The sequence below is a fragment of the Aptenodytes patagonicus genome, chromosome 14, assembly GCF_965638725.1.
Source record: "Aptenodytes patagonicus chromosome 14, bAptPat1.pri.cur, whole genome shotgun sequence".
In the NCBI taxonomy this organism is placed as follows: domain Eukaryota; kingdom Metazoa; phylum Chordata; class Aves; order Sphenisciformes; family Spheniscidae; genus Aptenodytes; species Aptenodytes patagonicus.
The window spans coordinates 18,639,297-18,665,036 of NC_134962.1; the positions used below are offsets into that span (position 1 = coordinate 18,639,297).

At 52.5% G+C, this 25,740-nt stretch overlaps 1 protein-coding gene across 1 annotated transcript in view; it reads right to left on the reverse strand.

The window, feature by feature from the left end:
• Positions 1–972: 972 nt before the first annotated feature.
• LOC143166852 (rho GTPase-activating protein 39-like) overlaps positions 973–25,740 on the reverse strand; it is a 55,961-nt gene continuing 31,193 nt past the window's right edge. The window contains exons 3-10 of the mRNA XM_076351650.1: positions 18,689–19,994; positions 14,197–14,743; positions 12,772–12,861; positions 6,289–6,362; positions 4,611–4,810; positions 3,605–3,696; positions 2,870–3,039; positions 973–2,433 (exon numbers count right to left, since the gene is read on the reverse strand). Coding sequence (XP_076207765.1) covers positions 2,239–2,433; positions 2,870–3,039; positions 3,605–3,696; positions 4,611–4,810; positions 6,289–6,362; positions 12,772–12,861; positions 14,197–14,743; positions 18,689–19,994 — 2,674 coding nt within the window. The 3' untranslated portion in view covers positions 973–2,238. The remainder of the gene's footprint in view (positions 2,434–2,869; positions 3,040–3,604; positions 3,697–4,610; positions 4,811–6,288; positions 6,363–12,771; positions 12,862–14,196; positions 14,744–18,688; positions 19,995–25,740) is intronic.

Consider the following 25,740-nt stretch of genomic DNA (forward strand, 5'->3'; position numbering starts at 1 on the left):
GAACGGCTTCGAAGCACTGGGATGGGATGGGATGGGATGGGATGGGATGGGATGGGATGGGATGGGATGGGTGTGTGAAGCAGATCCTGGCACATTTTGGGGGGCATGTTTGACAGAGCTAATCCTGACATGGGAGCAAGATTTCCTGGCCCACTGGGCCACAGAGCATCCGGTACAAGGAGAGGAACCACGAGCCTTGTTCAGCTGGGCACAAACGGAGCTCCCACTGTGGAGTTCATCCAAGCAAACGTGTGCCCTGGAAACCCCGTTCATGCACATCAAGAGATCCGAGCAGCCAGCAGGCTCGGGGCACCCTCTGCACATGGCACCTTATGCCCAAACTTTTGGTACAGATTCAGACATCAGCTTTAAACCTCACTGCTGGCAGAGCTCGGCTCCCCACTGCAATCAGGAGAGGATGATCCCAGGTCCCTACTTGAAAGGGAGAGATATGCAGAAATGCAAATGCAACCTTGGATGCTACTGGCAGACTTAGCATTGCATGAGTAATCCCAACACACAGCTTTTTGCAGCAGACCTGCCTCCAGCAGGCAAAACGCTTCAAAGGAAGAGAATAGTAACACCAGGATGCCACAGAGTTAGAAATTGCTGCTTGCTAAGGAACATGCAACAGTATCTGGAGGCTGCGGGGAAATCCATGTGCTGCCTCTGGAAGACGCTGTCCTTGCCGTGCCGCAGGGGTTTAATAGCAGCAGTGAGAATGCTGAGCTGCCTGCCTGACACCAACCCTTTGCAGACTCCAACACACCTCAGCTGCTCAGATCTGCCCCTTCCCTTCCCTTCCCTTCCCTTCCCTTCCCTTCCCTTCCCTTCCCTTCCCTTCCCTTCCCTTCCCTTCCCTTCCCTTCCCTTCCCTTCCCTTCCCTTCCCTTCCCTTCCCTTCCCTTCCCTTCCCTTCCCTTCCCCTCCCTTCCCTTCCCTTCCCTTCCCCTTCCCCTTCCCAACCCCTCTGCAACTCCCATGGGAATTTGGTGGGAAAAGCATGGGTGCCACAGTTGACTCCAGGCAGTATCAGCATTTCACAAGCACATGGCAATGCTGCTGCTCTGCCTGGCAGGGCACATCCAAGCACAGGAGCACTTCTTACTGTTGGGGGCCTTCCCCACTTTCTTTAGACCTGGGCTGAACCAGGAGGGTGGCAAAACTGGTATTCAGTCCCCGGCAGAGCAGTTTGGGAAGGATCTAGTACCAGGAAGGGAGGGTGCCAGAGCCGTGGAGGCTGCTCTGAGTATGGTCTCAGATGCTCTTTTGGAAAGCTGGTGTCAGCTCACGGTGCTCATAGCAGAAAGGAGCTGCAAGGCCGCTGGGGTTACCCCTCCAGAGTATATGGCCCTTGTTAGGAGGATGCCAAAGAGGTTGTTTATCTGTTTGTTGTCAGGTGCATGGCCTTCCTCTTGTCCCCAGCCCCCATGGCGTGGGTGGGTGCTGGTTTAGCTCAGCACAGGGCTGGTCCCACATGGTGACCACATGCTGCTGTGCAGCTCTGAAGCTGCCTAAAGGAGAAGGTGAGGTGGATGCTCTGCAGATCCGGCCTGCCAGGGCTCCCAGCTGTGGGATGTCTGCCTATCTAGCCACCAGCAGCAGAGGCTCAAACACCTCCTCCCCCTAGGCTGCAATGTGCTTCCACTGACCAGGGCAGTCCAAGGAACACCTCTGCCTCAGCGAACCCCCTGCACCTTCACATGCCTCTACCAACAGCATCGTGAGGTGTCAGAACAACCCTCACACCTCCAACCAAGACTGCAGAGGTGAACCAGGCTGGCTCCATAGCAGTGGAATTATCCCCAATGAGGCAGCATCTCCCCCAGGACCAGCTCATGCCACAACACAGGAGTGATGTCCTCCTACCTGAAGCCAACTCTGCCTCCAGAAGGGAGATGGAGAGTCTCACTGCCCCAGGTAGCAGTTTCTCACAGATGTCACAGCCCTTTCAATGAGCAACCAGTCCTGTGGCTCGAAGGAGGAGGGCTGCCCCCCTCTGACACACACTGGAAGGCCAAGAACCACTGAATCTGGCCTGGCACATCCAAGGACTTCCTGGTGCTGAACAGCCTGAGCCTTCCAGGAGTGTCTAGTCCTTGTCCTCGAGGTCAAATGCTGGGAGATGCTCATGGTGTGACAACAGCAAGGACAATGGAAGAAACCTAAGTGGAGACAGAAGACTTTGGGCACCCAGCGACTCCCCAGAGCAATGTCTTGGACCCCAGGGCCAGTGGCTCAAACCAGCCCTTTGATGAAGCTCGTGTCCAAGTGCACTATCAGCATGCGAAGAAAGGACATTTCTTTGCGTGTGTTCTCAAAGATAATGCGAGGGTCATCAGATTGGCAGCGCAGGCAGTTGGGGGCCATCACCATGGCCAGGTTATTCACATCCATCTTCGTTCTGCCCACATTTGACGGCTGAGCAAAGATCTGCAGGTAATAAGACGACATTCAGCTGGAGCAGTGGAAAAGGGCAAGAGACTCCAAACACATGGCCTAAGAAGAGGTGCAAGGACAGCAGAGATGTGGCCTCCCTGAAGGACAATGCCCCAACAGCCACACATTCATAGGGGAACACCACTATGCTCTGACATAGCTGACAGCATGGGAGCCTCAGCAGACAGGGAACATCTTGCAGATCTCAACCTTTGGGACTGGCCCCGTGCTCCACAAGATCAGGAACACTGTTTATTGCTCCCATAAGGGACAAGGCCAGCAGACCTCCCTCCATCAATCCCACCTTAAATACAGGTGAGAGGTCCTAAAACCCTGCCGATGGCCCACCACAGCTGTCCCACTAACTGTGCCCCATGTGCTCCAGGCTCCTGGCTGGCGGTGGGGGTGCAGGACTGCGGGGGCTGCCTACCTGCAGGAAGTGTATGAGGTAACACAGCACCAGTCTGTTGAGCTCTGGCAAAAGCTGCACCACGGCCACAGCAGCATCGGGGTTCTCATAGTTGCTGATACACTCTTTGTAGAACTGCTGGGGGATCACGGGCTCCTCCAGCTCTCGATACCACAGCTTGAGAAGAGAGGCTGGGCAGAAAGCAGGGTGCATGAGAACAGTTCTAGTTACCTCCCCACCACCTTTCAGAGGCAAACTTGGCAGCGACACTGAATGCCTCAGGAAACAAGAGGGCAGAGAAGGGATTCTGCACTTGTGCTGTTTCACCTTGTTTTCAGTCTTGGCTCTGAAATTCTCAGGCAGCCAAACTGGCCAGTTAGAGGGAAATGCTGGCTCTTATCTACCTGCTCCTCCAGGAAGTGGCTCTGGGGCCACCTAAAGGAGAGGACAATGCGACTTGGAGCTAGAGTGCTGCTCCTGAATGACTCCCAGCTGCTCTGCACGCTGCCCAGCTTGCACAGCCTCACTCCGTCGGAGCCAGCTGGAGACCGAGGTTCCCCCACCACCCCCAGGGTTTTACTATGGGCAGTGTTTGGAAAGGCAGCGGAAAGGCACAGAATGAAAACCCGGCTGGTGAAGACAGCCTGCGTACATGTCCCCAGGCAGCGGCACACCTCCTGGGCTGCTCCTGTACCTCCCCCTCCACACTCTACCACAGCTGAGGCTGCAGCACACACGCCTGCTGCGTTCCCGTACCTGGGATGTTGGGGTCACTGAGACCGCTTGGGATTCTCCACTGATCCACCTGCAACTTCAATGCATTGACTTCATCAATGTCACCAGGTATCCTGCAAACAGAGACACAGCAAAGGTGCTTTAGAGAGCAAGCAGGGCAACATGCCTGGTGTGGCAGCTGGCCAGCAAACCGTGGCTCCGAAGCTGCTTCCAGGGCCCTGGGGAGAAGGGAGCACGCACCAGCGGCAGCTACAGAAGCAGTTCCTCAGAGAGAACGGGTTGCCTGTTTTTAGACACAGCTTTAAAGTGGGGGTAGAAGAAACACTCATCTCCTTCCCACTAGCTCAGACATCAACTATTGCTCTGTCCTCAGGAGTGATTATTTTCTGTAACTGGGCCTCTCTGCAGCATGTTCAGTCCAAAGATAAGAAGCATCTCTGGCTAAATATACAAAGATGTTAGAAACCCTTACAAGGCAAAGTTGAGTCTTTTGCTAGCTACCTTAAATCAAGTTTAGCTACTGAGAAACTAACACAAATCTTAAATAAAACAAACAAAAAAATCCCAACCAAAACCAAACCAGAATACCCAATGTTCACCATACAGATTCTTTGTCTCTCTTGACTCCTCATGTCTTGTGCATCATCAAGACTGATGTAGTGCATCTGATGAACTGCTCTGCCAGGAACCCAAGAGCTCTTCCCTCCCCCGCACTGGCCAACCACTACTGTTGAAGTTGACGAAAGCTCAATGCCTTGCCTGGGTACAGTGCTGTCCTAAGTAGTTCGAGTCACATCTACCCTAGTTCGAGTCACATCTACGCTGTCCCCTCCGTGCTAATGCATGCAAATGCACTAGCATTTAGCATACTTTAAGAGGTGATTCCTGAACCTGGGAAAGGTCAGCAATCTGCAGTGGAGTGCTATTCTCAGGGAAGAGGAAGCATGTGGGGGTCAATCGTGATTTCTCAGCTTTGAGGACTGACATGTGAGTGGCTCAAAAGTAACACAGCACCCCAAAAGCTCACCTGAAAATCCCCTCCGTCTGTTCTCCTCCCAGAGCCAGGACCTGCTGCGATAGCTGCGTCTGCACCCAGGGCAGCTTGTTACCTGGGTACATGTCCTGCTGCCGCAGCATGATTTCCTCCAGAGAGCTGCCGAAGAGCGATGGCGTCATGATGGCATTCCTGGCATGCGTTATCTCTTCCACTGTCGGTTTACGGAGGCCCTGAGGACAGAGAAGAGCTCAGTGCAGCTGTGGCACAGCCAGCCCACAGAGAAACAGTGACCTGGGGATGGTGGCGGTGGGTGGCCAGGATGGAGAGGGCTGCCCATGCAAGTGGACACCTCGCTGGCCTCCTGGCAGCACAGTACTCGCTCTGCAGCCTCCACCTCCTAAAATCAAGGGGGGGTTCAACTCATCAGGCCCAAGAGGAGCAGAGAAGCTGCTGCCTGTTGGCAGGAGACCGCTTTGGAGAGTTTGGGCTGTTTTTGCCGTGTTTTGCACATCAGGGGGGCTGCTCCAGCTGTAGCTCTACCTGCTGGTGCGGCGGGAGGAAGGATGGAGCCCAGCCCATCCCTGGCTGTGGCGAGGTCAGCGGAGGGCATGCATACACCGGCCCGGCACCGGGAGAGCGCTTGGCCACGGGACAGCTGAAAAACAGCCCTCTGGAGAAGGGAATTCCAGGTATGTCCAACTGCAGGGAAAGTGTCGCTCTCAGAGGTGCTAAAGCTCTCTGAAAAGCGGGCACCAGGACCTGTTGCTTCTGAAAGACACTGACACTTGAAAGGGGCTTTGAATCTCCCCTGGCAGAGATTCGGAGAAATGCAGAGCACTGTTGTAGGGGCAGCAGGTGGCCATTCAGCAGTGACCCCTCAGCCGAGTGGGAGGCGCGACGGGGGGAAAGCTCCCGCCTACCCCTCGGAGGGTGGCAGCCGCCAGGGCTGCAGTTGTGTGCAGTGCGTGTCCGGACGTTTCCTGTCCTGCCCCTGTGGGGATGCCGGGAGCCTTCACCCCTCCCGAGGTATTTCAGCTATTTGCTCGCTGTACATGAAGTCCAGATGGCAGGGAGGCCCCAGAGGGATTTGCAGAAATAAAAGATGACCGGATCTGGCTCAGAGACCTAGGACAGACAGGCTGGGGCCGCCTGCTTTCACAGCCCTGCGCAGAACTGTGCGGAGGAAAGGAAGGAGGGGGATTTCCAGATAACGTAGAACACAGAGGCTCCCCTCCACGCCAGCCATCTCCGCTGTGTGATTTTTTGAACTGGGAATGAACAACTCTGCAGTAAACCAGCTGCAAGACCCAGCCCATGCAAGCTCTCTGTTGCAAAGGGAGACTAATCCCTCACCTGAAGAAACCAGATGGGCATCCCCTGCACAGACAGCTTGTCTTACCCTGGAGACAGGTAAACATCAGGTTTGTCCTCCACGTCCCTAAGGCCAGTGAGTGCCCAGCCGCACAGTTGCCAGCATGGCAGGCACTGCTGTCTGCCAGGAGGATGGCAGGACGTGGGCAGCAGCCTTCTCCCACACATTCATGGGGAGACGAGCTCTGAGCAAGCCTCCCCGGCTCGCTCTATCTCCATTTCCCATCTCTGAATCAGCGGTGACCTGCGAGAGTCACAGGACTGACTGCTCTGGAACCTGGGAAGCAGAGTGCCACGCAGGCAGCCTATGGGCCCTGGAGCCAGGGCAGCTGCTCACCTTTTTGCCTCCGGTGACAGCTACTTTCTGGAGTTTCCGGTAGCAGTATTTGGCGTAGGTGCTGATGGGCAGACCTGGCGGGAAGGAGAAACAAGCGGTCAGCCTGCAGCGCTGTGCACCCACCACACTGGAGCCCTTCAGAGAGCACCAGCACAGCAGTTCACACTGGCATAAACAGCCCACCTCCCTTTCACGCAGCCTGTTGTGCGGGCGAGGCAGAGAGACTGCCAAAACCTCACACCGAGTACCCCGATGCCTCCCAGCCCTGCACCCCCATGGCAGGCGGCATCAGTGCAAGTCAGTGCTTGGGCTTGGAGGGATTCATCTTCTGAGTCAAGGCTCGTAGCTCTGCACCTCCCACCCTGCTCCTGCAGATCTCCACCTCTCACACAGGTAGCCTGACCCCGTCCTGACTCAACACAAGGCGCTTGTTCAGCACTCATAGCCTGGGCACGCATGCGAGCGTGAGCCCTCGCTCCCAGCAGCGCGGCTGGAGTTACGTGGCTCACAGACACAGGGCTGGGTATTTACATATTGTCAGATCTCAGCCAAAGAGCACGCAGAGCCAGCCTCCTGCCAGGAAAGATTTCAAAGTGTTTTAAACAAATTGTTCATGATTCAAGAACTGCAGTCCTGGGCTAGTGAGAGAGGCAGCAGCAGAGAAAGGCGTGCAGGGCCAGAGAGCCAGCACCAGCACCAAGAGTGAGCTCAGGATGCAAGGAGAGGCGCGGGAAGGTGGCAGGGTCTCTCTCATCTTCCCAAAGCCCTGCAGAAGGCTTCCTCACTCTTCCGCCTGCAGCCTCCTCCAACCCAACCTTGTACCGTGAGGCTGGGGCGTGCTCTGCGATATGAGGAAAATCGGACACACTGGAGCTTGGGAGCTTCACCACAAAAGCTGCAGCCCTCCGCAAGAATGGCTGCTCTGGTTGCGCTTGGTTCAGTATTTGAGGGCGAGCGGAGCCAGGACTCACAGAGCTAATCCCCGTGTGACACCAAGAGAAATGTTTGCACTGACAGAGCACTGATTACTGGAAGAGTTTTTCCAAAACCGTTGGCCTTTTGTTCTTTTTCAAGTCAAACCCAAATTGCTTGCTGAAAGCAGTGAATAGGTCTGCCCTATTTGATTCCCTGCCAGGCTCAAAGCTTGCAGCAGAGTTCAAAATACTTGTGGCTTTTAAAATCTACATTCTGGTCCGATGCTGCATATTTCAGATCAGCCTTTCACACACCCTATGGCTTAGGTAAGCTGGTCAGGAGCCTGGAGTTCCTCAAATCCTCTCGATGCAGAGGGAGGACAAGCTCTTCCCAAGCAGAACAACAATTCACCAAGGTGAGAGATGCGCTTTCACCCATTCTCCTCTCAGCCAGCAGACAAACCACAGTCCTTGGCTCCCCATGACAAAACAAGCACCCCCTGCCTCAATCAATCTGCTTGACTGTCACAGCTGGAGCGGAGCCTCTCCGTAACGCTGGAGCAATGCCAAAGGAGGTACAACAGCATCCCCCTCTCCCACAGGCAAAGGGAAGGAAAGTCAGTTTTAAGAATTTCTCTCTCTTGGGAATATCTAAAGCAAAATATTCCCCGTATGCAAAAATCCTGCTAATCCTAGGCATGATTTATACTGGAAATGTCTAAGGATTAAAGAAAACAAAACCAATGAGCTGCTTTGTGATGCTTCACTATTTCAGTTACGGCTTCTGTTGTTAAAATGTGCAGACACACCCCGATGCAAAGTGTCATCTGCTTCACGAAGGAGGGAATGGGAAAAAGACTGGACTGCATCTCTGCATCACAACAATTATGCGGGAGGCAGCACATTCAAAACTAATAATAGGAAATGTTTTTTCACACTGTAATTAGACCATGAAACCCATAATCACCCTAAGAGTTTAACAAGGTTTGCAAAGGATCTGGTTGCCTTGAAGAGCCTGCACAGCTGACGCATGGGCAGCAGCCAGACACGTTTGCTTGAAGCCTGGTTCGTACTTTCCCAGAAAGCTCCCCAATCCTGGGAAAAGTGTAGAACCTACATCCTGCACTTTCTGCAGCGAGGTGTCCTGTTCCCAACGACGACCAAGCTACAGCCTCCGACCCAGAGGGGCCACACGTAGAGCCGACTGAATTTCAAGCAAACAAACTGAAAACTAAACTTGCCCCGTGCACGAGGGGCTGTACCCATTACTGCCCATGGACCTGAACCGCCAAAAAAGTAGAGGGAGCACTGAGGAATGGGGTGACTGGTGCTCTGCCACAGCGGGCACAGAATGAGTGACTCCCGCAGGGGCTCACACCTTAAATGCACAGTGTGCAGCCTCCCTGCTATGTAGCAGAAGTCATCCGCCCCAACACGAGCGCTCCTGGCTGCCGGGGCACGTGCAGAGCGAGATGGGCGAAGGAGATGCGGAGAGGCCAGGAGGCAAGCGGTGAGCTGGAGAGGGAAACACGAGGGAGAGGAGCAGAATTTAGCTTTAGCCTCCACTTTTCCAAACCAGCAACCTGACTCGACCATCTGGCTGCTTTTAAAATGCTCGGCTAGAGACCGGTTCCTGGCATTTCGCTCATCATGCACTGTCAGTTCTCCTAACAAGCAGGCCAGGTACTCCCTCCGCTCCCCAGCTCACACCCCTCGGCGCAGGGATGGTCAGCTTTGCCTGCATGGGCTGGAAAAGGGTAATACTGAAGGCAATTCCACTTCCCTGAGCACATAATGAATCTGTGAAATCCACGTTGATCTGTTATTTCCTGTGGTACCACAGTAGCCCCAGGAGCTTGGGAACAGAAGACTACTAACAACCCACACAGTGAAAAAACAGTTTGCAAAGGAAAATATTTTTCCATGTGCTGGCCGAGAAATACACACGAGGAGCTTCTCAAAGAACCTCTCCTTTTATAACAAGTTAGCAGGGCACACGCAGGAACATACCTTCTGGAACAGACTTGAATGCTCTCCTGCCAAAAAATGCCTTAAAAAATGCAGCAAACAATGTGGATTCAGAACCCGGCCATGGGACACGTATTTTAGCACAGGAGAAGCTGTTGTCTTGGTATTTCTCTGATTTGCCACAGCCTCTCAGGGACCTCAGCCTGGCACAGTCAGAGCAGGCTCTCTGACTGGGGCCCCGTCTCGCTGTGCTCTTTAGCACAGGGGTAGGTGCCTCCTGAACGGCTCAGCTGGGCTGTGCACCAGTGCCGCTCTCCCGGCTCTGATCTGCCCAGGCACCCCCGTTTTACGGCAGTGTTTTAGCCCCTCTTCCTCACACCACAAGTGCATCCTTCTGCATCCCAGCAATGCTGCTCCATCACCATTCCCTATGTGGGAAATGCCGTGCTTCGTCAGCCCAAAGGACCATACAAGTCAGCAGCTTGCATCTGCCACCAGGAGGATAAGAAACAGATACAGGATGTCTGAAAAATGAAAATCTTTGAAAATCTCCTGGCTAACAGCAGGTGGGAGATACCCTGAGGCAGTGTTGCACCTGGACCATTAACCATCAACTGACAGACCTCCCTTCTTTGAATTTGTCTCATTTCTTCCTAAACCTGTTTATGCTCCTAACCTGCACAACACACTGCTTTGCCGACTCTTAATGATTTAATTTTGTGCTTCAGGACAGAGCGCTTTTAAGCCTGCTGCCCAACAACAAAACCAGGCGGTTTCCAATTCTTCTGCTACGACAAATGACGAGAAATTTTCTTCCTCTTGCTTTCCCCAGGCGACCTGCAGTTTCTTTCAGCCCACTGACCTTCTCCCCTCTACTCTCCTCCAGGTCCAGATCCTGTGGGACTTCCCCTGCTGCACTCATCAGCCCTGGAGGGATCATGGGCAGGACATGCGGAGCAGGCACAGCATGACTACGGCCAAGTGCTGGTTTGCTCTCTGTCCCTTTTCTACAAGCTCTCGATCCTCTGTTTGGTTTCTGACCACTTCCCAGCACCGCGTATACATCGCTGGAAATTCATATACGGGCTGCAAAATATCTTTCCCTCCTTGAAACAGCTACGTAGGAGCCTGCTGCTGCACATGCAGTTAGGGACATCTCCCCCATGTACAATACTTTGCTTTTGTTGACACTATTTTCTCTGTTGCTTGATCGCTCAGTTACTGACTTGCGAGATCCCTCTGCACCTTTAGTTTTTACAATCCTGAATAATTTTGTACCAACACTGAGCTGCCAGCTCATTATTCGCCTCCTTGTATAGACCCAAAGCCCAGCAGGGTTTCTGCAGGATCAGCAGACAATTCTCCTTCTGAAAACACATCATTTATTTCTACTTGTTATTCTTCTGCCTTTCAATGGCTTATTGATCCATGAAAAGATCTTGCACCACCTTCCTATTTCATTTACTCACAGAGAATTATGCTAGAAGACGAAGATTGGAGAGGTAAGCATGGGAAACTTCAAAATTATTTTATTGGGTGCATGTCAGATGATAAATGTTTACTCACCCAAGTGTTTACTTACAAGCCTCTGCACTGAAGGAAGTGTGTATGTGGGGGGGGAAATCACTGCTTTACCTCCGTTTTTCACTGGAAGACTTACATACATGCCTACATATCTACTATTCAGTTCTGTCTGAAGACAGTACATTTAATTTCCGTATGGATTTCTCAGCTAAATTGCTGCTACAGCATCCATAAGCATCTAAGTATTTCAGAGCTACTAATGAACTTCTCACAACAGCCTTGCAACTTCAGGGAGCTGTGTCCTACCCACCCCTCACACGTCCGGCAAGCAGGGCCACTGGAGCAGACGTGGGTGTCCCGAGGAAAAGCATGACCTTTCCAGCCAGCAGCAGATAGCACCTGGCGTGTTCCTGCAGGATCCCCCCTTACTTCAGGTGCAGCTCTGAGGTCAGACCCCAGAAAAAGTCCTCAGCATTATCGGTCACTTGCAAAAAAGCTGGTTCAAGTGACCTGCCGGCCCTCCTGCCTCCTTTGCTTGTGCCCCTCACCATCTTTGCAGAAGCCGGCAGGAGCCTGCAGACTAGCTCATTTATTCTAAAGCTCCAATTCACTGCCAGAGCAGGTCTTCTGTGTGCCAGAAAGCAGACAGGGTCCAGCAAAGGGAACAGCGTGTGACCTATCACCAGAGCCCAGCTGAGGCCACACAGGCACTTCTGACTTTCAAGTGCTTCATTCTGGAAACTTTATAAAGCTATCCTGGCATGCCTTTTTCATAACATTTCATATATATATATATGTGTGTGTGTGTGTGTTTTATTTTAAATTTATTTTTATTTTTAGGTAAAACCTACCTCTATCTTCCTAAGCACAACTCCAGCACACGCAACACAGGCAAGCAATTGCACAGAAGAGCCTGCTCAGCCAACAGACAGAGCATGGCCTGTGCAGAGCAATCTCTGGGGAGTTGTCCCATAATGGTATCAAAGTCCCTCTAAGCACAAGCAAAATGACTTTTTGAAGGCTCAGAATGGGCTGAACTCTCCTGGGCCTGAACAGGAAAGGAAAAAGACATATCCCTACCAGAAATATAATCCCTCTGTGTAATTTCAGGTCTCTGCTCTGAATCCCACCGGAGACAGAGAAGCGATAGACACTCTTACTGCAGCGGCTGTGACCAAGGGGCCTCCTCAGCCACTTCCCAGGCTTGCAGCTGCCTCGGGGGAGCAGTGACACAGGGAGGCCACTGCAGGAGCGCAGCTGCAGTGTCCGCATTTCACACGCCTGCCCGCTGGCTTCAGGTAGGGCTCAGCAATGCAGGAAGCTGGACTCCAGCTCTCCCAGATTAAAAACACCCAGGCCACATGATATAAAGCGCTGCCTGATATGAATTCACAGGGTTGGCTCAAGTTTCCTGAAAGCAATATTAAAAAAAAATTGAATGGACTTTGTCTAGCAAGACTTTAGCCAGATAAAGTATCATCTTGCAGCCAGCAGTTAAAACCTGAGGCTGGAGGAATACATAAGCTCTTGTTCGTTCAGCAGGGATGCTACTGCAAGCCCTGGACTGCAGAGTCCAGGAAGCGTGGACAAGGGGAAGCCAATACTGGAGAGAAAAAGGCAGTGCTCTTTGCCAGATATCAGTGTCCTCCCTGAAGGTCCTCAGGTTGGGTGGTGGTTTACAAAATCCATTACTACAATTGAGACAGGCTCTTTTCAACACGCTGTCTCATACGGCTTTTAGCACTGGAATGTCCTATAGGAAACTCTGTGACATACACTGACCAGTTGAATTACAGCCCCAGGTCTGCACCCAAATTAAAATCCCTTTTCTCACACAACTGTGAGTGAAAGGGGTCCCTCCCTGCCGCCACACTGCTACCCGTCCCGCGTGCTGCCCAGCTGCCACCCACACTGCTGATCCATGCTCTTGTCAAACCTCTCACACTGGCCACCTGCAGTAAAGTTTCCCAAATCTAAGACTTAAAGAAATGGTCTGATTTTCAGCGCAGCTCAGCATCCCCGCCTGTCTGAGGTCAGTGCTGTCCTCCCTCTCGGCTCCCTGCATCCCTCCCTTTACCTTCATCCTCAGTGTTTTGTTTCCTCTTTTTCCTGGATTTTGAGTTCTTCTTGTTTTTCAGATCCACAAGCTCCTTGATGCGCTGGGCAACTGAAAATTCAAGAGAGGCTCTGGATTAGTAATGTGGAGTGATAAAATACCAAAGCCCAGAACTGCCTTAGACATGGTAGCCAGCCTAACTCCAGCATGAGGAGGTCTGCTCGGGGAAAGGTCCTGTACCACAGCCAGCTCCAAACACACCTGAGTGAGGGGCCCAGAACATCACTCAACTTCTCCAAATGGCCAAATAGTTGAGAAGGGGCTCCAGGCAGCAAGCTTATACCTAAATAAACTTAATGCCTAAATACCAGCAGAAGGAACAACCCACTCAAATAGTTCAGCTTACTCCTCCTTGCTGCCTGGACCCTGGTGCTGGCAGGGTGACTTTTCACTCCTGGGCCAAGCGTAGCTGGAGAGAATGGTTTTCGGGAGAAGTGACAAGGGTCTGGGATCCTCATGAAAACCCAAACCAGTGCTGCTCGTCCAGCAGTTCAGTGAAGGAACCCCACATTAAGGCTACAAGCATAAACCAGAAGGCAAAGCTTGGCATTGCACCACTGCTGCCAACAGTGCTAGGACCCACCTCCACGGCCACACTCACTAGCAGGGGCAGAGAGGTGCTGGGGCAGAACTTCTGCACCTGCCCTGGAGATCTGTGGGGGCTTCAACCCACGTTTGAAGCCCCAAGTGGAAATAGGTGCTCTGGTTTCTTGCCTGAGACTGGACAAGACACAGCGAGCACTGCTGAAATGGTGACAAATCAGCCAATAAATACTCTCCAGACTGGCACTTGGCTTTTTTTTTTTTGCTTGGGATGCTATAGCCATTTAAAATTGGGGTAATAACTGAATATATGCTGGGCTGGTCTCAAAGGCTTCTGAAAGACAGATAAGTCACATCTATTCACAACAAAAGCCAGCATCCTTCAGGATCCCTGACTATTTGCCAAGCTAAGGCCTGTTCATAATGTTTGCAATGGCTCCCTTAAAAAATTCTGTATTAACATTCATCTTTTTTTTTTTGCCTGCTTTAAGGAACTTCAAAGTAAATCACGTCTTCAGAGAACCCAAAGAAACTCTGCCCTTGGCAGGTCCAAATCAGCTCTTTTCAGTGCTGATCTTGCCATGCTGATCAGTGAGATGAGCACAGTCTGGGGCTGGCATTTCTTTGCCAGACACAACTGAGAATTGCAGGGAGATGAGCTGGTGGAAGCTTCATCCCGCCAAGGAAGGATGAACTCGCCCAGCACATGGTGCTCTCACTGACGGAAGCCACAGCACTGGCTGGTGACTACCCATGTTTTTTAAAAACCAGACAATCCTGAATAAGTGGCACAAGCCACCAGAATGCTGCTGGGGACAGAGTAGGTGTGCATGAGGCACTTACTGTTTTCATCACTGTCAAGGTGGCGATAAATGTAACCTTCCAGGTAAGACTGAAATTTGGGTGATGGGGAGAAAAAGGCCAGACTGATGGCCATCAGTTCCCAGCCCCATGCCAGACTTCGGTAGCATGAATTGTCTGTTGTCTGCCGGATCAGTTGTATGTAGAGCTCATCCCGTAAGCCTTGCATGCTCCAGCACTTGGTGACCGTGACCAACGCCACGTGATTCCGGTCCATGCGAGTCTGACGATCTCCCATGTAGCTCTGCACCAGTTTGAACATCTCACATGCCTCTTTTTTGATGGTGCGGTTGCTAGTGATGAGCATTGGCTTTTTGATAGAGCCACCATTCCAGGACAGCATGTTGGAGATGGAGATCCTTCGGCGGAAGATGCCCTGCGTGTGCATGTTCAGGTTTTTAGAAGCCCAGTCTGCCATACTGCTCTGAGAGATGGGCTTCCGTAGAGTATTGTAAGGGAAATGATATCCTACACAGCCGCCAGCCTGGCCGCTGCTCTCCTGCTTGGGGTCCAATTCTATTGTCCCAGGCTGCAATGGAGAACAGACGTGTTAAAAGCAGCTTAGATGACTCCTTACCCTGCTAGGAAAATTATCAACAGTGAGTCATGAAGCTACCAGCAACTGCAAAGTGGTGAGTCTGTACAAAACATGATTTTGTGCAGAATTGGTGGCTGACATCTGTAGTTCTGCAAGAGCCTGGCTGGCACAGCCGCACACTGGTGCTGTCCCCAAGGGAATCATTGGGACATGGAGTAACAGGGCTGATCGTCCAAGTTGTCCCAGAGCTCCGGGGGACAGCCCAAGCAGGAGCTGGGCTAACTCCCAGAGCAGCAGTACAGCTCTGTGGCACCAAGCACACACCAAGGAGCCAAGTTTCTCCCCACTCTTCACCTCTCAGTTCTGTGGAGCCAGAGGAGCCCAGGAGGTGGGTGGGGAACACCAGGAGGTGGCAGAGACTAGACAGCCACAGCACTATTAGCACTGTTTCCTTCTCGCCTTTACCATTTGTGGCCCCTACAATCCCATAGCTGGTTCTTGCCTTTACTATTTTTCCAAGTTCTAGCGGAAAAAAAAAAAGAAAAAGACAAAACCAAATCAACATGGCCAGCGACCATCAGGAGCTGCTGAGCTTTGGGCAGCCTGTGCCTGGACAGACTCTGCATTGAGGCATTCAAAACATGTATCTCAATTCCACCATGACCTTCCTAATAGAAATACTGGCCAGACACGCAAATGGGACAGGAGAAGCTGAGAGGCACAGCGGAGCATGGGCACAGCTATTTTGATGGCAAGGCTGTCACCCAGGTAGGATAAATCGTGGTTGAGTTGGTGAAGTGAAGGAGACCGGATATCTGTGTCAGTCAACTTCCACCACCAACGGAGCTGGCTCTCACCGTACCCTACAGACGCACCACGACCTCCTGCCGAACAGGCCCTGGTCCTCAGTGTCTGCGGGGAAGATACAGGCTGTGGCTACAGACTCAGCGCTTCTGCGAGTACCGCTGCACAGGACTCGGGGACATCTCTGTGATGGGCTGCCTACCATGTTTTCCTATCCAAGACAGGCATAGCCTTCCCAAATTAAATCAGAATTGTTCACAAGTACTGGGTTGTTTTTTCTTCTCAGAGAACTAGGGACAGCTGCTCCCCACCCGCAGTCTGCAGTGATCAAACTCATTTGCTCCAGGGACAAGTCCACTGATCACAAGTTTACAGAGATAAGCAGCAGAGACAAAGACCTTCCTTCCTCCCAGACTTTGTATGCAGTTTTTACATGCAGCCCTTGTCCATCCTTCTTCCCCAGCGATCGCTACGGATAACTACATAATTAGAGCTTTGGTAGTACTGATCCCAAGAAAATGATGTGTAATAACTACTTGTGAGAATAGGACACTTATTTTTCCCATCCAGAATTCTCTGTTTTGGATGGAAGTGGCAGCCTGGGACACATATTGAACTCAAACACCCAACAAGTTGTTTTAGGAAACAGACTTTTTTGTTAGAATTGAAATTCTCACATATAGCAACTAGGAGCTAAACAGCCCACACTTCACTCTGCGTTCTCCAAGGAAATTGCAGCAAGTAGGAAAAAGCCAAACAAGATAATCTTGAGGTTTTTGGTTTTTAAATGAAGACAAAGAAACAGAAATCCTGAAAATTTTGTTTTTGCAGTGGAAAAAGTGAAATAAAACATGCATTTTCCTTCTTTGCAGATCACCTTTAACTTGCGTGCCACACACTATTCTGGTCCTGGCCTACAGTCAACCCCAAAATACATGTTAGTTCTTAAACGTTTAGAGCAAGTCAGTGTTTTCTTCTTAGTAAGGAGAAACTGCTGAACTCATGACAGAGGCTTGTGCGGTCCAACCCTTCTGTATCTTACACCAAACATGTACCTACATGTGGATGACGGGATTAGCACACATCACACTCCACCTCTGATTGCCAGCCTGGGGCACAATAATTTCTCCTGCTTTTCTACTTTGTTTTGTTTTTTTATCCCTTCAGTTATCCCTCTACCTCTTCACCCTCTCTCAATTCACTCAACACGCTGCCTGAAAATCCCTGCCTGCAGTTCTTCTCTGCCATCTCCATCCTCGGTCTCCTTCAATCCACCTCCCGTGTCTGGGGTTGGTTTTCCTCCTACCACCCTAATTGCTCCTTCAGCATGTTACTTCTGAGGATCCACCTCCTCATACTCTCTAGAGGTTCAACAGGCTCTTGGTTCTCTCCTCTTCTCTCCTCTCTCTAGAGTTTATCTCTCAAATCTTGTTCACACAACTACCCAGCTATTATCTTTGTGCTGACAGTACACATCCACCTCTGCTCAGCCTGTCCTAGAACTTCTGCCCACCCTCCTCAGATAATGAATTTCCTGATTCTCCTCTCCATCACGCAGGCCCAGCACAGGACATCACTGGTGACTCAAGCCATACACTGCCATTTTCAGGCAAGGCAGCGATTTTGCTGCCGTATTCTCTGCAACCTCCTCCCCTCCTTACTAGGACTCTTACATCTCAGAGTATTTCTGTAAATAGAATATTTATTTATTGACTCGTTGTCTTTACCACAACATCCATCTCCTTACATCTTCCACTGTATTCTCCTTCTCCATCCTACCACACATGAATTATTTTTCTTCATTTTCAAGGGTATTCACAGCCTATCCCCAACCCACCATCTCTTGTGTATAATCAAGACATCAAGTCTCAGCTCTCCCTGTCAATGCAATGAGGTGTAACACATCCTGAAGACCGATAGCGGTCTTCCAACAAGTCTAAAGAGGCTGTGAAATGAAATTGCTGAACTATTAACTGTAACATGTGAGTCATGTAAACTCAAACTGGCCCTGTGCCTGAAAAATGGAAAAGGTGAGAACGTGACATCAGTTTTAAAAAAGGTTTCAGGTGAAAGCAAGGCACTATCGATCAGAAATTACAATAATGAGGAGAACGCACACACATAAATCTGATAGAGCTGGGATGTGTCAGCCCAGCTTTTAGAGAAAAGTTACACTTCACAGGTCTACTAGAGCAATCTGAAACGGTCAAGGAGCTTTGCCACGTTTCTTCATGACAGGTTGTGGACTAGTAAACAGGAGAAAAGACAGAACAAAGGGTTAAAATAAACAGTCACTTTTCATGCTGGTGGATTATTAGATGTGTCTCGCAGAAGAGACGCAGAGACTCAGGCTGTTCAGCAGGAGTGAAATAATTAGAAGAGTAAGCAAAAAGGACAGAACCTTCACAGGATATAGAATTACCTATGTAGAACCTAAATCTGAACTAAAACTATGAAGCAGGAGGTTCCTTCAAATCCAAATAGGAGAAAGGATGGCAAACTAAATTCTGCAGAAGTGCTGTGTTACAGAGAAAAACTACTCCAGTTGTGCAGGCACACTAACGGGCTTTAAAATAGCTATTTCCAACAAGAAGATGCTAGAGTCACTGTCACCGGTTTTTTGAGTATTTCCATTCAATGCTCAGGAACGATCGGAAAGGAGAACAGAATGTGAGGAACTATTAGAAAAAGAAGAGAGAGAAAAAAAGAGAAAACGCTGCCATGTGGCCATGCAAATCCTGACACCTGCATCCTGCACCTCACCAATTCTGGCCATCCCAGTGCAGAAAGAACATGTGAGGGCAAGGGCTACCAAAGAAGACACGAGTGCCAGTAAAATGATCAGGCAGTATATTTACCCAAATAACACAGCAGAGCTACCCGCAGCGCTGAGGGCTTGCTGGACACGAGCCCCTCCACAATTCCCCCTCCTCTCATGCCACTGGCCTGAAATGGGGTCTCCACCTGTAAAGCTGTGAAGCTTTGTGACCCATTTGCTATTCTGCAGGCACAGACATGTTCTGCCTGCAGCACATCCACTAAATGCACCCGGGAGCAGACCAGGTACTTGGCTCTGCACCGTGATAGTCCAGCAAAGGCGTGCGATTTAACCCAGTGTAGATGGGGAGGTACCTGGGAGGAACGGCGTGTAGCATCTGATGAAGCCAAACTTGTCTGGCTGGTCACATTCTTTTCTAAAGAATCTATTTTCTCAAAAGTCCTCTTCTGCCTCACTGTGTCCTGTGGAACAGCCACATCATTGGGAAAGCTGCCCCTGCTCTCCAGGCTCTGTCTACACAGAGACCTATTACTAGCCGAGACGTCATCCCTTGAGCTCCGGCTGATGCTTTTTTTCAAGTGGTCGGACTGAAATCTGACTTTGCTGCTCTCTGCCTGGATGCCACTCTCCAGACTTTCAACATCGAGGCTGGCTTTGCTTCCCCTGCATGCTACTGACCTGCCCACCACAGCACGCATCTCGGCAATCAGCTTATCATTCAAAGCCGTGAGCTCGCTGCTGCTGCCCACAGAGCCAGGTCTTCCTTGACCTGTCCCTTGCCTCCTTCCTTTCCTTTTTCTCAAGCTTGGAGAAGGGCCAGTCGAATAACCAGAATCCTGATGGCTTATACCGGTTGGGTACTCTTGAGTTTGCAGGCTGTTCTGCCGACTGTGGTGGGCTTCCATGTTCTTGAGGACATTGGCTTCTAAGATTCTCCAAGACTGCTTGAAGCTATCCTTTGAAGTAAGCTGACCAGGCAGTTTAGTAGAGGCATCAGCTGCTGCAGCAGAAGAGTGGGAGAGTTTGGAAGACTGGTCAACATTGACCATGTGTTTTATATATTCTCTGCCAGCCGGGCTGTATTCAGTGGAAGGATTTCTTGCATGCTTCTTTGCAGCTTGCTGCTGTTGCATAGCTGGATGCTGTAATAATTTGTTTGGTTGCAGCTGCTTTTTTAAGCTATTGCTTGGCGACCTTGGTGGAGACATCCCACTCGTACTGACGCTTTCAGTGTCCATATCTACTGGTGGCTCGTCATAAATTGGAGACTCTAAAGATGGCTCATCGTATATAGGTGCAGGGGACGCATACTTGGGGGATGCAGGCTGGGGGGTTCCTGTCTGGCTCCTTGGAGGTGTTTGAGAAGTTGGACCATTCATCAGGACTAGGCAAAACCCACCATTCTCGGTCTTTTTGATCTGCATAGACTGCTTTGTTTCTCCTGTAGGCATTTGCTTTGTGGCTCCAGGGCTCTGGGACGTGGATTGAGGCTGAGCATATATGGCTGGTTTTGGAAGAGATTTTTGGCTGTTGGCCTCTGGAGCACTCTGCAGCTGAAGCGAACTGTTTGAAGAGCTCTGTATCTGCCTCAAACTGTTCACTTTGACCAACATGGCTGCTTTCGTGCCTGGCAGAGGCTGCCAGTGGGTAGGAGTCTCCCTAAAGGAAGAAAGATACAAATACAGGGAATTATTTAAGAATTGTATTAACTGAAGTATCCTCTACTTCTACGCAAATACCAGATTGTTAGTCTCAAAGTGCCTAGAGATTCCTCAACCAGTTATATCAGCTCCTCATTGCTTTTTCCTGGAGATCCCCCTTCATGAAACAGAAACACATCGTTGTTACACACATGATGAATTTCTGAGTCATGAGCAGCAGAACGAAATTAAACAAGTTCATCATACGATAACCTGTCTGGTATCAGCAGCACTGAGATAGGAAACAACCTACGCTTCTCAAGGCTTATTAGCTAGCACGGCACCCAGAACGACCAGCTGAAGACCAGTAAGCTATTCTGGACCACTCAAGCAGTGAGTTGGAAAATAATCGCAAGTGTCTGCCTTTGGATTGTCTAACTATGATGACAGTCCATCCAGACCACATTATTTTTTTAATCTAAGTTTCCAAATGCATGTCTGTTTTGCAGAAAAACCTATGAGGTGCATGGGAGGTGTACGGGGGCGGATGTCCGTGGCTCACAGGATGTGTGTTATACTCCCACACAACCCACCAAACCTCTGTGTAGAGCATCCTCCCAGTCCGGTCCAGATGCCCTCAGATGTGGTTCGTTTGGCCAAACCTACTGGCTCTGCTCAGCTCTCATGGCTGTGAAATCCTCCTCTGCTGGGAGTATCCTCTGACCCGTGGTGGTATTCAGGATCCACCACAACCCAACGTGCCCACTGCAACATCCCAGTCCCAAAGGCGCATTCTGCAGTGTAACAACAACCTGCTGTCAGGATGCAGCTATAGCTGGTCTGTATTTGTGAGCTCTGAGGAAAAGGGAATGGAAAGGCTGTTAAACCACCCTGAGCTTCCAGGTCTTCAAAGGCACCACCGTCCTCAGGAAAGTCCCCTTGAACCTGGCCACATTTTGTGCCCTCCCTCCATGTATCTGCTACGAGCTGTCACTGGGTAAGACCGGAGGGCATGCTGTGCATGCCCCGTCTGCAACAGGATATGTCCCCGTAACACCTTCACAGCCATTGTGCTCTATTTAAACCTTAACACTTCTTCCCCATCCCACCCTGCTGACCTGTCCTGCATGGCCCCTGCACTGGCAGACAGACCCACCTCCACTGCATGCCCAGAGCTGCCTCTCGGTAATGCTATCCCCTGCTTGTGCCTTCCCCACCAAGCCCCAAGATATCCAGACATCCCAACCTCTTCTGCTCTGCTCCTGCTCTCCAGAGACCTTTCACCTGCCAGGTCCCAGCCCCCTCCTTCAGCACAGCTTCCCTGGGAGTGCTCTGCCTGTCCTCCCCCCCCGTGGCTCTCCCACCGGCTGGGTACATCTGCACACACCCTGCTCTCCCCACACCCCACCCCAACAGGACACGTCTGCCCCACAGCAGCAGCCCCACATCACTGTGGGTGCCCTATTTCACCTGCTCCCCCCCAGTTACCTGCCCCACACCCAATATCCCACATCCACTCCCACTCACTCTGCTCCTAAGGGGGTGGTGTGCCCCTTCCCCATCCACTGCTTACCATATTTTTGGCAAAACGTGCTCTCCGACAGCACTGCGTCGCTGTGAATCCCACCTCAGCACAGCGGTGCTGGGAGAGGCATGGGTGAGGCCGACGCTGCCCCGCCGTGGGTGCAGTGGCTGGCTCCCAGCCAGGGTCCAAAGGCCCTCACCGCCCTCCGGCTGCCCTGCGCCGCACGACTGCCTTTGCAGGGCCTGGCTCCTTCCCCACGACAGACACACAACTCTGCCTTGTGCAACTACCCAGGTGACCGGAAAGGGTTTGAGAAAGGGCCGCTGTCCTCTGCTTCCCATCCTGGGGTCCCCCTTGCTCCATGGAGCTCCCCCAGCATCTCCTGCTAAGGCACAAAGGGTTTTATTTTAAGGGAGCTCCTGACACTACTTCAAGACAGAGATGCCAGTGCTGCGAGGAAGGACTGTCCCCCAGCCACTGCCTCCCACTCACAGCGTTGCAGCACAGAACTGACCCAAGCCCTGTCCCAAGAGTGGCTGCTTGGGAAACACCTGAAGGATTTGGGATTGGCCTCCCTCCACCTGCCCAAGCTGCCATCAAGCACAGCCCCCACTGTCCCACTCCTGTTTTGCCATCAGCGGCTTGTCCTCTGCGTCCTTCTTCCCGGAGGCGCAATGCCTGGAGCAGGGGGGTGACTGCCAGCAGCGCCAAGCAAGGACACGGGCAGGGAACAGCCAGAAGTAACAGCAGGAAGGGGGTGGCATTCGCAAGGACACATGGCTCTGCAACCTACCAGGCATCCCTCCCTGGGGGCTGCAGGGACCGCTCCTCACACCAGTACATCCCTCCTGCATGCGGCCAAGCCCCGATCCCAAGCACAGGTGCTGCTGAAGACCTGGTTGTTCCTCGAAGAGTTCCTGGACTAACAGGAAGAACCAGAGGAGCAACATTTGGTAGGCTTTTAAAAAAGCACTTCTGACACCCCTCCACCTACCCCTCCGCTTGGCTGTACCAGCAGCTCGTTTAGTGGCAGGGAAGTGAGACTGGCAAAGAGCCGTGTCAAGGACAAGCAGGACAGAGCCACCCACGGGCTCCTGACTCAGCGGGCAGGCCAGGAGTGATCGCATGGGAGTGATTTTAACTCAACACTATGGCCAGAGCAGCATCGCATCTGGACCAGCACTATCCAGCTGTTGGGTCCCAGGGGAGAAGAGCCACAGCCCTGCAGTGCTGCAGGCCCTGAGCTGCAGGCGTGTCCCCCTGCCTCGAGAGACCCCCAGCTGAAGCAGGGTAGGAAAATAACCCTACGCTCTGTGGGAAGGCGCTGAACCCCACATCCCATGAGCCACCTCCCAAGGTTATTCCTCTCCCTGACCTACAACGTTGCACCTCCAGCCAGCTCCGCACACAGCTGAACCACCCGCTCAGCGAAGGCATGGCAGACCCACCTCCGTCAGGCATGGCACAACCAGATTCATCCCCCTGTGCAGGCTCAGTGTGTGCCAGTATCACCCGGCATTGGCAGGCCCACCAGTGCCCGCCGCTCCAGCGCTCACCGAACCCCCGCCGATCCGGAGCGGCAGGAACTCAGCCCGAAGCTCTGCCGCCTCCTCGCTCAGCTCTGGGCTACAGCAAGGAGCCTCTCCCTGCCTGCATAGCAGGCAGCGGCACCAGCTCCTGCCCGATCAGTCGTATCAGCGCCTGTCCCGATTTGCACCCAAGCGGCAGCACTGGGCACGTCCTGATCTGTCCCTGCTCGGGTGTGGGGCTGGGTGTCTGAGCAGTGCCACTGACCCGGCCTCCAGAGACGGGCTCCCACCCCAGCATGACTTTACGATTTTTAGGGTCCTGTGGGACCCCAGCTGGTGATGACCTCCCCCCCTGCATCCCTGAAAAAGAGCAAAGCCCAGATTTTGGCCCTCAGATGAGCAATGAGGGATTTGATCTAGAAAAGAAAAGGGGGTGCTGTGCTCGCAGCCTCCCCCAGAGGACAAGCTGCCTACCTGTGACCTGGCGCCAGCCGGAGGGCAACGGGTGCCCCAAAGTGCGACAGCTCCTCGCTGCCCCAAGTCACTTCACCAGGGCAGGAGGAAGGTGTCCCACACCTCGGCCCTGCCCAGGATGGGAGGACAGGGAGGGGCCTCGGCATGGGCTCGGCTGTGTGGGTGGGATGCAGCGGAGAGTGGCAGCAGCTCCGCACCCGCACAGGGCTCTCCCTGCGCCTGCTTCACGGATGCCCTGAGACCAGCCAGCAGGACGGGTTAGACAGATGGCCACGGCAAGGCAATGAGGCAAGGGGTTCTGCCACAAGCAGCAAGTCTCCCTGCAGCAGGTTTTTGGCACTCGTACTCTGTGCCCCAATGGGCAACAGGGCCGGAGAAAGGGGCTCCACTGCCTCCGTGGACTCATGTTCCCTCCTTCGGGCTGAGGGGCAAAGCTCGTTCTGAGACACGGCCCATCCCAGACCATTTCAGACCAACTGCTGCAAACCCCTGGAGCCAGCAGATCCCAGTGGTCCTCAGGCAGCTCTCAGGGGACGACTGGGACCTGTTGCAGGATGGCCACGCAGGGTGGCCAAGCAGGGTGGACTGCAAAGGTGCAGTCAGAGGTGGGAGACGAGCAAGATCACTGTGTCACCGCTCCTCCCCAGCTGCAACTGGGGATGCGAGGACTGGTCCAGGTAACCAAGCATTTGCCAGGGGTTCCTTGGTACCCGCTGGGTATTGGTACCTCCCTGAGGTGCCCCTCTGCCCACTGCGTGCCCATGGGCACTCCTACTTCAAGGAGAGGGTACTGCACCCAGGAGCTTTGCATTGAGGGCTGGCGTGGGACTCAGGCATGTTCCTCATTCCACGGCAGTGTCCTTGCATGACTCCGCCAGGATATCCAGGGGGGGTGTCACAGGGCCAGAGGAGACAGGGGAGCTGTGCCACTCCAGTGTCACTGAGGGCAGAGGGAGCCAAGCTCCAGCCTGACCACAGCTACCACGATCCCCCTGACCAGGAGGTTTGTAAGTGAACGTGACGGAGAAGTGAAACCCCTAAACGTGTGCTGTATCCCACTACACCTGTCAGTCCCATCCCAGACACAATGTGCTGTCTCCAGCCTCCCCGGCCACTGGAGATCAGAGGAAAGAGGCACCACTGCAGAGAAGACAAGGCTTTTTTGAAAGGACCATTTCCACAGCCATGAACGATCTCCTGGGGCCACGTCTGGATACAGCTTCCCTCAACCCCATCCCCAGGCTGCTGAAAAGACCGAGCAGAGAAGAAAGGGGACTTCCTGACTTCCCAGCATGGAAAAAGGTTCAGCCTCATCCTTCTGAGCAGCGAAAGCCCTGATGGAAAGCAAAGCCAGTGGTGGAGAAACATCCCAACGCAGCCTCTTGGCCGTGCTCTTTGGCCACCAGCAGGAGAGACCCTGCCGAGTCCCCCGAGACGGTTCCTTCGAAGAATGCTTTCAAGTAGCTCCAATATAAACACTGCAGCCTGGCGCTGGCTTTCCCAGCCCGCACCCAGCTCCAGCAGGCCCAGCGGATCCGGCAGCTCTTCCCAGGCTCCGGAGCTCCATTGTTTGCTCTTCCCTCCCAGAAGCCTGGAGAAAAGGCCCCGCACCTCAGCTCTGCCCTTTCCAACAGTCGTTTTCCTGGTGCTTTGACAGAGGTGAATGAACAGGGATATTTGTATTTCAGCGGCACTGCTGCCACTGCCTCCAGTGCCCATGCCAGAGGCAGCAATGGAGAGCCCGCAGAGGCAACCCACCCAAACCCAGGTCTGCACGGCCCCAAGGAGAGCTCTGCGGACACGTGCAAAGCGTGTTGTGTTTGCGCACCCTGCCCCAAGGCCAGCAGCATAAGAAGGAAACAAGCCTGTATTAGGAATCCTGATGGTGTGTTTCTTGCCTGATTATAAAGACCTTAATATTGGCATTACTTACACTGGGCCTCAAGAGACGTAAGCCCGTGACGAGGCAAACCAGACTTGGAAGAAGCAGAGGTACCCTCCATAGCCACCTTCGCAGGCTTCACGTCACACGTCCCCTTCTAACTCCCCTTCCAGCACACCTTCCTGGCATGTTAAGACCAAGCCCCTTCTCCCTTCCAGCCCAGGATGCTGAGCCGTGGGGAAGGTGGGCGAGGAGGGGACAGGCAGCACAACCTGCTAAGGGACCCACGCCTCTCCTGTCCTGGGGGACGGGATGTTCCTAGGGAAGGTGGATTTCTACCTGGAGGACTTTGAGA